Below are 12,488 nucleotides of genomic sequence, written 5' to 3' on the forward strand. Positions count from 1 at the left end.
TGTGATCCCTTGGACTGTACCCCACCAGGTTCCTCTGTCCATGGGAGTCTCCAGGCATGAATACTGGAGTGAGTTGCCATGCCGTCTCCAGGGGATCTTCCCAACCCAGGGATCGAACCCGAGTCTCTTGCATCTCCTGAACTGGGAGGTGGGTTCTTTACCACTAACACTCCTGGGAAGGGTATAACTGACATACAATAAATTGCACATTTTGTACAGTTTGATCAGTTTTGATATATGCAAACACCTGTGAAATTATCATCATAATTAAGATAATGAATATATCCATTACTCCATTCTTCTGGAATCCCTTCCTGTGGCTCACCTCTGTCATCCTAACCCCGGGCAATCGCTTACCTTCTTTCTATCTCTAAGTTTATTTGTTCTTAGAATTTTGTGTAAGTGGGATCATACAGTATGTACTCTTTTGTCTGGATTCTCTCAGCAAAATTATTTTGAGATTCATCCATGTTATTACTATACATAGCATATTTCTTTTTATTGCTGAATAGTGTTCTGTTGATTTTATTGATACATCTCAGTTTGTTTTTACCTCAATTTGTCCATCACTTTTTGTTTTCAGTTTGGTGATTAAGGGCTATGAACATTCAATTACAAGTCTTTATATGGACATGTGCTCTCATTTCTCTTTGATAAATAAATCCCTAGTCATATGGTCGGTATATGTTTAACACTTTAACTAAAACTCATGATAGGCCTAAATGAAAAACCAAGAACAACAAAAGTTCTAGATGAATACATGGAGGAAAATCTTTGTGACTTCAAGTTAGGCAAAAATGTCTTGGATAGGACGATAAAACATGATTCATGAAAGATAAAAACTGACAAACCGAACTCCCTCAAAACTAAGAACTATTCTCTTTGTAAAACATTGTTAAGAAAATAAAAAGGCAAGCCACAGACTGGAAGAAAATCTTTGCAAATTACATATCTGATAATGGACTTACTTCAGAATATATAAAGGATTCTCAAAACTCAATAACAAGAAAACAAACAACCTAATTTGTAAAATGAGCAAAAGGTGTGAACAGGCAAGATATATGAATGACAAATAAGCACATGAAAAGCTGACAAACATTATTTATCATCAGGAAAATGTAAATTAAGGCACAATGAGATATTACCACACACCAATTACAATTTTTTAAATTTAACAATTATTGGCAAAGATGTAGACTAACAAGAATTCTCATAAACTGGTGGGAATGCCCACTTTGGAAAACAGCTTGCCAAGTTTTTTGTTGTTGCTGTTGTTGTGAAATTTTGACTTTGAAATAATTTCAGACTTACATAAAAGATAAGAATTATTTGAAGAATTCTCATATGTCCTCCACCTAAATCCCCCAGTGGTTGACAGCTACGCTTGATTTATCATGCCTCTATTTTCTATCACTTGGGAGATAATTGGAAATGTAATAACCCCTTAAGGTTTGAGTGGAAATTTCCTAATAACAAGGACATTTTCTATTTGACCACAGGACAACCATTAAAGTCAGGAAATTAACACTGATATAATACTGCTGTCTAATCCACAAGACCCTCTTCAAATTTTGCTGATTGTTCTGAAAATATGTTTATAGGTCCAGCATCCAGTACAGATTCTAATTTTAGACAGATGGAGAATTTTGAACATAAATTGGATATTAAATTATGCTAAGCAATTTTTATTTTTTAGGGTGTAAGGATAGTATTATGTTATCTTTGTAAAATATCCTTATCTGTTAGAGATATGTACCTAAGTGTTTATAGAAAGAATGATATCTGAAATTTTCTTTGAGATTCATTCCTAGGAAGGTGTGTGTGTGTGTGTGTGTGTGTGTGTGTGTGTGTTAGGGGCTGAGAAGAGGGGAGAAATTAAATAAGATTGGCAAGATATCGAAATTTGTTGAAACTGGGTGACGAGTACAGGCAGGTGATAATATTTCCTCTGCTTTTAATGTATGTGTGAAAATTTCCGTAATTAAGAGTACTGTAATTTTTTTAAATGGAAGGATTTTAGGGATTGGAGTGATGTGACCATATTTTTTACTTAGAAACATTACTTTGGCTGCAATAGGAAGAATGGCTTAAAGTGGGGCAAGAATGAAAGCACTGACTAGTTTCCCAACTGCTGAAGTCATCCAGGGAAGAGATTATGATGACCGAACCAAGTTAGTGTCATTGGGATAGAGTGAAGTGGATGAATGAAAGAAATGGCAACTCTCTCGATGTCCAGGATTACTCTTACTTGGGTTGGGTTGGGGAGGCGGTGGTGCTCTTTACCTAGACAGGCATCACTGGAAGAAAAACAAACAGGTCCCCCAGGGAGGGAAGATTTGAAGGGGCCTTCGGTCAGACTAGTGCCTTGTATTATCTGGCCCAAATTGAGTATATAGATGACAGCAAGAAAATTAAATAATCATTATTTAGCAAACAGTATATGGAGAAGGAAATGGCAACCCACTCCGGTATCCTTGCTTGGAAAGTCCCATAGACAGAGGAGCCTGGTGGGCTTCAGTCCGTGGGGTTGCAAAGGGTCGGGCACGACAACAACAACAACAGAAACATAGTGGTAAGCCCAGGTAGCGCTACCCTTAAAAAACGCGCCTGCCAATGCAAGAGCCCTAAGAGACGTGGGTTCAATCCCTGGATAGGGAAGATTCCCTGGAGGAGTAAATGGCCACCCACTTCAATATTCTTGCCTGGAGATTCCCGTGGACAGAGGAGCCTGGTGGGCTACAGCCCATAGGGTCACAAAGAGTCGGACAGGACTGAAGCGCCTTAATACAACACACATATGGGTAAGCAAGGTAGACAGAAGGAAATGTCACTTAACTCTAACTTGAGGTAATGATATGATTATTCTAAATCAATATGCAGCATTAGTAGCCAACTGAAGATGAAATGCAATGACAAGTCCAGGTAGATAGGTTATTTTATAAACTTGAAAAAATATGATTGGAGACAGGACACAGCAGAGAGACCTCTTAAATTTACATCAAGCAAACTGGGCAAGCAATGGAATTCTCTTCCTGGGAATGTTGCTCATAAGATGTCTGAGTAGAACAACATTTTCAGTTGAAACTGCATGGTGGTACAGGGTGGGCAGACAGGGACAAAGAACATGCACTACGATGTTGAATCTATGATTAAGGGGACGAGTGTGAGGTTATAAAACAGGGACGAAGGAGTATTGGTCACAATTTTTACTCGTGGTCGTCTTCTGGGAAGGCTTAAGGTGAGTCAAAGCGGCTGGAAAATCCATCAAAGTCTGACTGTTGTTTCGTCTCTTACCCTTTCAAGAGTAAAGGAGTTCCAACAGCCACTTGTTAGAGACTTATTTCGTGAAAACCATAACCTTTGGCATTATCATTCCATTCTGATTAATCTGATCTCTCTTGTTTCTGCAAGTTCCTCCGCTCAGGTTCCCCCGGAAAAATGTAGGCCAAACTCCCGCAGGTTCGCTCACACACCACAGCTGTTAGCGCGCTAACAGTACTAGCTTGGAGAAGGAGATGGCAACCCGCTCCAGTATTCTTGTCTGGAACGTCCCACGGACAGAGGAGCCTGATGGGCTACAGTCCATGGGGTCGCAAAGAGTCGGACACGACTGAGCACACAGCCGTACTAGATTAGTCTTCGTGCCGGAGGGACCCACCTCAAATCCGACCGGGCCCCCGACTCAGCGCCCCGCCAACACGCCCACTGCGGGCGTGGCGCTCCTGCTCGGATCCTTCCCACTAGCGTAGAGCCCCTAACCTCATCCCTGACCCCGCCTCCGGTTCGGAGCCTCGCCCCAGGCCCGCCCCGGCTAGAAGGCCCGCCCCGGCTAGAAGCCCCGCCCGCGATCCCGCCCCCGGAGTGGAGCCTGGGGCCCACCCGCTACCGCCAGGCCGTTCTGCCTGGCTCAGCGCACTGCTATGGCCGGGGGCCGCGGGGCCCCCGGGCGTGGCCGGGACGAGCCGCCGGAGAGCTACCCGCAACGACAGGACCACGAGCTGCAGGCCCTGGAGGCCATCTATGGCGCCGACTTCCAGGACCTGCGGCCGGACGTGCGCGGACGGGTAGGAACTTGGCGTGTCTGGTCGGGGCTGGCGTGCTGCGGCCCAGCCTCCCTTGGCGCGGTCTACCGCGGCTAGGCCCGCCCGGCCTTGCCGGAAGCGAACACCCGACCCCCACTTCGGATTCTGGAGTTCTTTCATCCCTCGCGACCACCCGCTCTCACTTTTTGTCCTTGCACCCGCAACCGCACGGCGGGTCTCCGGAACCCCTGCCTGGGACAAGTTCTCTTACAGCCTTTCCCCTAAATCGGCTCTCGTCTTACCTGGCCTTGCTTCTTATTCCCCCTGACATTCCATAACATACCTGCCTCCTTACTGTCTTGTCTCTTTGGATTTGATACCACAGCGCATTCATGGGGACCCATTGCAACTTTGGGAACGCTTTGAGGGCTCTTGCACAGATCTTACTGATGTCCTTAATCAGAAGTCTCACCCTCCGGTATGTGTTCAGAACTGTTACCCGTGTAATTACCCTGTACTCCTCAGGCATCCTCACTGTGTTTTGCGGTGTGGAGGAACTTTCCTCTGTGCTTTCCTTCAAGAGTATGGAATATATTCTTCTTAGCTGTAATGAAGAGGGAGTGTGCTGAGTCCAAACCTTTTAAAACGGCATTTGGCTAAAATAGTTTCCTTTTTGTCTGGAAATATGACACATTTTAAGCTGCTGATACAGTTTTTCTCTCATCCTTGAAGCATTATCTACCAAACTATTGTTATCTACAGTATTTTTCAAAAAGTAGTACCTTTCTTCATCTGCCTTTAAGTCTTGGCATTTTACCACATGCACTTTATTAGCACATGCAGGATTTGCTGAAGATCTGGGATCTCCTGGAGCTGTCAGGGCCAAATATTCTCCCTCTCACCCAATGTGTTCCTTCCTTAACTATTTATTGTTCTAGGTATTTGGAATATAGGCCAGCACAAACCAAACCAAACCCTCATCCTTCAGGGAGCTTACTTTCCTAGTACTTAATTTCAAGAGTTATTTTAAGACTGAAATAGTAGAAACGCTAATAGTCCCCTTATACATACTTAAAATAATAAGGTAACTTTCTGGTGATCTGGTAACTTCTCAGTTCCCTTGAGAACCAGGAAGTGTAACTAAAATATGTGTCACAAAGTGTACATTGGTACTCAATAAAAGCTCCTAAGACTTCATTCAGAGACAGTGTATTTAGTTTACACAGCTTAATTATCTGGTCCTAAGACTGCAAGAAAACAGAAAAGAACAAGGAACTGCTTGTGGGGATACTGATAATCTCAATTTATGGCTGGTGGCCTTTATAACAAGATAGTATAGTAAATAAAAACCAAGACTGTAAGAGGCAGGTAGAAGAATTCAGATAGCTGTACCCTGAGGTACATGGGCAAATATCCTTAACACTTTGCTAGGCCCCACAAGCAGCTAATTGGTAATCATAAGGATGAATCAGAAGGTAGTCATTCAACATAGAGAACAGACTTGTGGTTGCCAAGAGGGAAGGGATGGGGAAGGGGTAAACTAGGAGTCTGGGGTTAGTAGATGCAAACTATTACATATAGAATGGATAAACAACAAAATCCTCCTGTATAGCACAGGGAACTTTATTCAGTATCCTGGGATAAAACATAATGGAAAAGAATATAAAGAGTGTATATATGTGTATAACTGAGTCACTCGGCTGTGCAGCAGAAATTAACACAACATTGTAAATCAACTATACTTCAATTAAAAAAAAAAGTTAATTTTTCCTCCCAGTTAGGTTGCCCTCCAAGATTCGAAAACTTCCCCCACACCCGCCAGTGAGAGGGTTTCCTGGTGTTTGGAAACTTCCTCTATTAAGACTCCCTTCCCTGGACGGATCTCTGTCCCTAACTCTATTGTCTCTCTTTTTATCTTTTATATTTTGTCCTACCTCTTTTCGAAGACAGTGGGCTGCTTTTCTGGGCGCCTGATGTCCTCTGCTAGCGATCAGAAGTTGTTTTGTGGAGTTTGCTCAGCGTTCATATGATCTTTTGATGAATTTGTGGGGGAAAATGTGGTCTCCCCATCTTATTCCTCCGCCATCTTAGCTCCTCCTCCTTCAAAAAAAAAAAAAAAATGTAATCATTCAACAGGTACTTTTTACTTGCCAGTCTTTAGAGGAAGATTATTCAAGTCCACAATCCTTTATCCAAACCCTGAGGCTTGATAGGTTTCAGAATTCAGAAGTGTTTGTGTTCTTGGCCATGTGTGCACATTCCATACTTATCTAGTACCTCCCTCAATGGCTTCCCTGGTGGTAAAGATGTTAAAACGTCTGCCTGCAATGCGGAAGACCTGGGTTCGATCCCTGGGTTGGGAAGATCCCCTGGGGAAGGAAATGGCAACCCACTCCAGCACTGTTTCCTGGAAAATTCCATGGACGGAGGAGCGTGGTAGGCTACAGTTCATGGGGTTGCAAAGAGTTGGACACGACTGAGCAACTTCACTTTCTTTCCCTCAATGTCTGGAGCAGCATCCAGAATCAAGCGCAGTGAAACTTGTGAATATTCAAGCGTTCACCCTCAGTGGGATGTGTAAAGACTATTAATAGCCTCATGTCAGTTCAGGCCAAATTTGCTGCCAGTAAATTCAGCTCAGGATTATTGACCTGAGTAAACTTTAATTTCTTAAACATCTGAAGTTTTTTAAACTTCTTTTGGTGAGATGTATTATAATGTAGAGTTTGGTAGCACATATATATATATATATACATATATATATATATATCATTAATAAATAAACACTTTGGGAATACATGCTAAAAATTGTTTTACATACTAAAGTTTGGACACTGCTAGTTTAAAATAGAATATCCTCTGAAGTTATAAATGTATTGTTAACTTAATTATCTTGGCTAATTTTCTGTCAGCCAAAGGCCTGCTCATTTATAATTTGACAGCTATTACAAACCTCCCTCCTAAAACCTTGCTTCTGTTTCTGGGCCCACTTATACAGTGGTGTATAAGTACTTCTTTACCTACATATTCACCAACATTGTAGGTGTCCGACTTTTTCATCTTTGCCAATAAATAGATGAAACATGTTTACTTCTTTAGTTATAAGTTATTAGGACCACCTTTGTCTGTAAGCCATGGTTTTTTTCTGTGAACTTTTTGATGTTGTTTATTTTTACACTCTGTTGTCTATTTTCTCATTCATTTGTCAGAGCTATTTATATCCTGAGGCATACCATTTATATGTTAAGAAAATTAGCATTTTAGGTTATTATATTGAAAATATTTTTCCCTAACGATTATGCATTTTGATATTTAGGTAATTTATGCAGTTTTTAAAAACTTATAGTCAATATAGTCAAAGTGATCTTTTTTTCTTTATTGTTGTTACATGGTCCCTGTGGTGGTTTTTTCCCTGCTCCAATGTTACCAAAAATGAATTCTTCAAGGCTTTCTTTTAAATCTTTCATGACTTTTTAAAAAGCTTCCTTCAACTTTTTTTTTTTTTAATTCTTACCTCTGAGTATGAGTCTTTTCCACTAATGTGAAATGCCACTTTTACATTGCATAAGAGTAGACTGGCTTCAAAAGGATCAGTTCAGTTCAGTTCAGTCACTCAGTCGTGTCTGACTCTGTGACCCCCGTGGACTGCAGCACACCAGGCTTCCCTGTCCATCACCAACTCCTGGAGCCTACTCAAACTCATGTCCATCATGTTGGTGATGCCATCCAGCCATCTCATCCTCTGTCCTCCCCTTCTCCTCCTGCTTTCAGTCTTTCCCAGCATCAGGGTCTTTTCCAATGAGTTGGTTCTTTGCATCAGTTGGCCACAGTATTGGAGTTTCAGCTTCAGCATTAGTCCTTCCAGTGAATATTCAGGACTGATTTCCTTTAGGATGGACTGGTTGGATCTCCTTGCAGTCCAAGGGACTCTCAAGAGTCTTCTCCAACACCATAGTTCAAAAGCATCAATTTTTCGGCACTCAGCTTTCTTTATAGTCCAGCTCTCGCATCCGTACATGACTACTGGAAATACCATAGCTTTGACTAGACCGACCTGGGTTGGCAAAGTAATGTCTTTGCCTTTTAATATGCTGTCTAGTTTGGTCATAGTTTTTCTTCCAAGGAGCAAGCGTCTTTTAATTTCATGGCTGCAGTCATCATCTGCAGTGATTTTGGAGCCCAAGAAAATAAAGTCTCTCACTGTTGGTCACACCTACATGCCTACTGCCTGGTAAACAGCTCTCACTTTTTGTTTGGTTGTTTGCTTGATATGCGCTTCCCTAGTTGCTCAGCTGGTAAAGAGTCTGCCTGCAATGCAGGGGACGCCGCTTCCACTCCCAACTGTATTTGGGTGTATTTCTTGACACTCTATCCCAGAAATCTGTTTAGGTTCTGTGACCATATTACTTTCATTACTGTAGATTTATAACCAACTTTAGTATTTAATGTAGTCATCATTTACAGAATATTCCTGACTAATTTTACTTTGATTTTTCATTATGAACTTTAGAGTCAACTTGCCTGGTTAAAAAATTACACTGGCATTTTTACTGTAATAATGTTGTTATTGTTGTGCAGTCATTAAGTCCTGTCCGACTCTTTGAGACTCCATGAACTGCAGCATGCCAGGCTTCTCTGTCCTTCACTGTTTCCCTGAGTTTGCTCAAACTCATGTCCGTTGAGTCAGTGATGTCTTCCAACCATCTCGTCCTCTGTCGCCCCCCTTCTCCTCCAGCCTTCATTCTTTCCCAGCATCAGGGTCTTTTCTGGTGAGTCAGTTTTTTGCATCAGGTGGCCAAAGTATTGGAGCTTCAGCTTCAGCATCAGTCCTTTCAATGAATATTCAGGGTTGATTTCCTTAAGGATTGACTGGTTTAATCTCCTTGTGGTTCAAGGGACTCTCAAGAGTCTTCTCCAGCACCACAGTTAGAAAGCAACAATTGTTAGGTGATCAGCCTTTTTTATTGTCTAGCACTCACATCCATACATGACTGCTAGAAAAACCATAGTCTTGACTAGACGGAACTTTGTTGGCAAAGTGATGTCTCTGCTTTTTAATACACTGTCTAGGTTTGTCATAGCTATTCTTCCAAGGAGCCTGCGTCTTTTAATTTCATGGCTGCAGTCACCATCTGCAGTGATTTTGGAGCCCAAGAAAATGAAATCTGACACTGTTTCCACATTTTCCTCATCTATTTGCCATGAAGAGATAGGACCAAATGGCATGATCTTGGTTTTGTGGATGTTGAGTTTTAAGCCAGATTTTTCAGTCTCCTTTTTCACCTTCATCAAGAGGCTCTGTAGTTCCTCTTCACTTTCTGCCATTAAAGGGGTGTCATATGCATATGTGAGGTTGTTGGTATTTCTGCCTCTGCCGGCAGTCTTGATTCCAGCTTGTGCTTCATCCATCCTGGCATTTTGCATGATGTACTCTGCATATAAGTTAAATAAGCAGGGTAACAATATACAGCCTTGATGTTCTTCTTTCCCAATTTTGAACCAGTCTGTTGTTCCACATCCAGTTCTAACTCTTGCTTTTTGTCCTACAGACAGGTTCCTCAGGGATATTCCCATCTCGTTAAGAATATTCCACAGTTTGTTGTGATCCACACAGTCAGAGGCTTTAGCATAGTCAGTGAAGCAGAAGTACATGTTTATTTGGAATTCTCTTGCTTCTTCTATGTCCAGCATATGTTGGCAATTTGACCTCTGGTTCTTCTGCCTTTTCCAAATCCACTTGTATATCTGGAAGTTCCCGGTTCATGTACTGCTGAAGCCTAGCTTGAAGGATTTTTGAGCATGATCTTGCTGGGATGTGAAATGAGTGCAGTTGTACGGTAATTTGAACATTCTTCGGCAGTCTCTTTCTTTGGGATTGGAATGAAAACTGACCTTTTCCGGTCCTGTGGCCACTGCTGAATTTCCCAAGTTTGTTGGCATAATGAGTGCAGCACTTTAACAGCATCATCTTTTAGGATTTGAAATAGCTCAGCTGGAATTCTGTCACTTCCAGTAGCTTTGTTTGTAGCAATGCTTCCTAAGGCCCACTTGACTTCACACTCCAGGATGTCTGGCCCTAGGTGAGTGAACACACCATCATAGTTATCTGGGTCATGAAGATCTTTTTCGTACAGTTCTTCTGTGTATTCTTGCCACCTTTTCTTAATCTCTTCTGCTTCTGTTACGTTCTTACCATTTTTATCCTTTTTGTGCCTATCTTTGCGTGAAGTGTTCCCTTGGTATCTCCAATTTTCTCAGAGATCTCTAGTCTTTCCCATTCTATTGTTTTCCTCTATTTTTTTGCATTAATCAGTTAAGAAGGCTTTCGTATCTCTCTCTCTTTGCTGTTCTCTGGAACTCTGCTTCAGTTGGGAATATCTTTCCCTTTCTCCTTTGCCTTTCACTTTCTTCTTTTCTCAGCAACTTGTAAGGCCTTCTCAGACAACCACTTTGCCTTCTTGCATTTCTTTATCTTGGGGATGATTTTGGCCATCATCTCCTATACAACTTTACAAACCTCTGTCTGTAGTTCTTCAGGCACTCTCTCTACCAGATCTAGTCCCTTGAATCTATTCATCACCTCCGCTTATATTACTTGTATTTAATTTGGGGAGAACTCAGATTTGAATATTTTAATGTTTATTTAAAATGGAGTCATAATTATTAAACTTTAAGGAATCTAGCAGTTTGCTGGTTTTTTTTTGTTCTTGGCCATTTGACAAATAGGCGGATGCTTGAGAACAGAAGATGAATGAATGAGCTTGGTGATTTTTATAAGGTCAGTTACAGAAAGTAACTGAGAGCTTTTACTATCATTATTGTTTTGTTTGGGGCATCTTTACAGACTTAAAACTAAAGACTTGCCCAGATTATCTAGCTTTCACATGTTACTTTATTTCTAGATTTGTTGTTTTTTTAAACAGACTAATTTCTTTCCCACATTACGGGATATGAGAACAGAAGCAAGTAATAAACATGGGGCCATGCTGAACGGAGTCTTGTCATCAAAATTTAAGGGGGATTTGACTAGCAGAGTCTAGATAACAATTCTAGACCAAACACCTGAAAGTGGTTTGAATTGTGTAGCTTGTTTTATATGCTTGTGGATGAAAATACATAACATAAAATACGCTAACGTAATTTTTAAGTGTATAGTCTAGTGTGTTTACGTGGTTAATTGCAGATTGTGTTAGGTTTTCTTTTTTTAACTATCGTTGGTTTATAATGTTGTATCAGTCTCTGCTGTGCACCAGAGTGACTCAGTTTTACACGTAGATACATTCTTCTTTCAATATTCTTTGCCATTATGCTTTATCCTAGGAAATTGGATATAGTTCATTGTGCTAGACAGTAGGACCTTGTTGTTTACGTAATAGTTGGTATCTGCTAACCCCAAATTCTCAGTCCATCCTTCTCCCTCTTGTGTTAGTATTTTTAATTAATTTCCCAAACCTTGTCTTCACTCTGCTACTCATCTTGTAAACCAGTGACTTTTAATCACAGGCTGTCATTAACCCTCATGCCTTGGAACCAAAAGTTGTGCTCCTATGTGGAATGGCCGATAAAATTCTTTTTAACAGTCTTATGGCTCAGCAGGTAAAGCATCTACCAGCAATGCAGGAGACCCAGAAGACGAGGGTTTGATCCCTGGGTCAGGAATATCCCTTAGAGGAAGAAATGGCAACTCTCTCCAGTATTCTTGCTTAAAAAATCCCATGGACAGAGGAACCTGGTGGGCTATAGTCCATGGGGTCACCAAGAGTCGGACACAACTGAGCACACACTCATCCTTCATTTCAGTACTTTTAGCAGAAATAGACACATGCTTATACCAGTTTATTTTGGGGTGAGTGTGAGGAGGTACCCAAGAGAAGCGTATTGAGACTGAGAAGCTGGTGTTTCTGCTGGCGCTGGCTCAGCACTCCTCCAGGTGGTGTGTAGTCTGCTGAAAAGAGGGTCCCCGGGTCAGCGTTGCTAGTCCTGTGGGTGTAATAATGTACTTGGGGTTTATTTCTTGAAGAGCTAATGTCTTTTTTTTTTAACTCTGGTGGGAATTAGTCTAGAGTATTACATTTCATATTTTAGGACTGAGTTTGTATTACTCATTCACATTTTGTACCTCGAGGATTTTTTTTTTTTTTTACTGTTTTGTAGTATTAAAGGGCTTCCCATGTGGCCCAGTGGTAAAGAATCTGCCTTCCAGTGCAGGAGATGTGTGTTTGATCCCTGGGTCAAGAAGAGCTCCTGGAGAAGGAAATGGCAACCCACTCAAGTATTCTTGCCTGGAAAATTCCATCAACAGAAGAACCTGGTGGACTACAGTACCAGGAGTTGCAAAGAATCAGACACAACTGAGCAACTGAGTACATGTATAGTAGTATACTTCAGACGAGGTCGGGCACATTCAGGGTGGCATGGCCGTAGACAGTGTTATACTTCAGACGAGTATCCAACTTCATGATCTCA

At 41.4% G+C, this 12,488-nt stretch overlaps 1 protein-coding gene across 2 annotated transcripts in view; it reads left to right on the plus strand.

The window, feature by feature from the left end:
- Nucleotides 1-3,841: 3,841 nt before the first annotated feature.
- EIF2AK4 (eukaryotic translation initiation factor 2 alpha kinase 4) overlaps nt 3,842-12,488 on the plus strand; it is a 100,682-nt gene continuing 92,035 nt past the window's right edge. For both annotated transcript variants that reach the window (XM_043471439.1, XM_043471438.1), the window contains exon 1: nt 3,842-4,064. In XM_043471439.1, coding sequence (XP_043327374.1) covers nt 3,921-4,064 — 144 coding nt within the window. In that variant the 5' untranslated portion in view covers nt 3,842-3,920. The remainder of the gene's footprint in view (nt 4,065-12,488) is intronic.

This window comes from Cervus canadensis, chromosome 6 (assembly GCF_019320065.1).
Source record: "Cervus canadensis isolate Bull #8, Minnesota chromosome 6, ASM1932006v1, whole genome shotgun sequence".
NCBI lineage: Eukaryota > Metazoa > Chordata > Mammalia > Artiodactyla > Cervidae > Cervus > Cervus canadensis.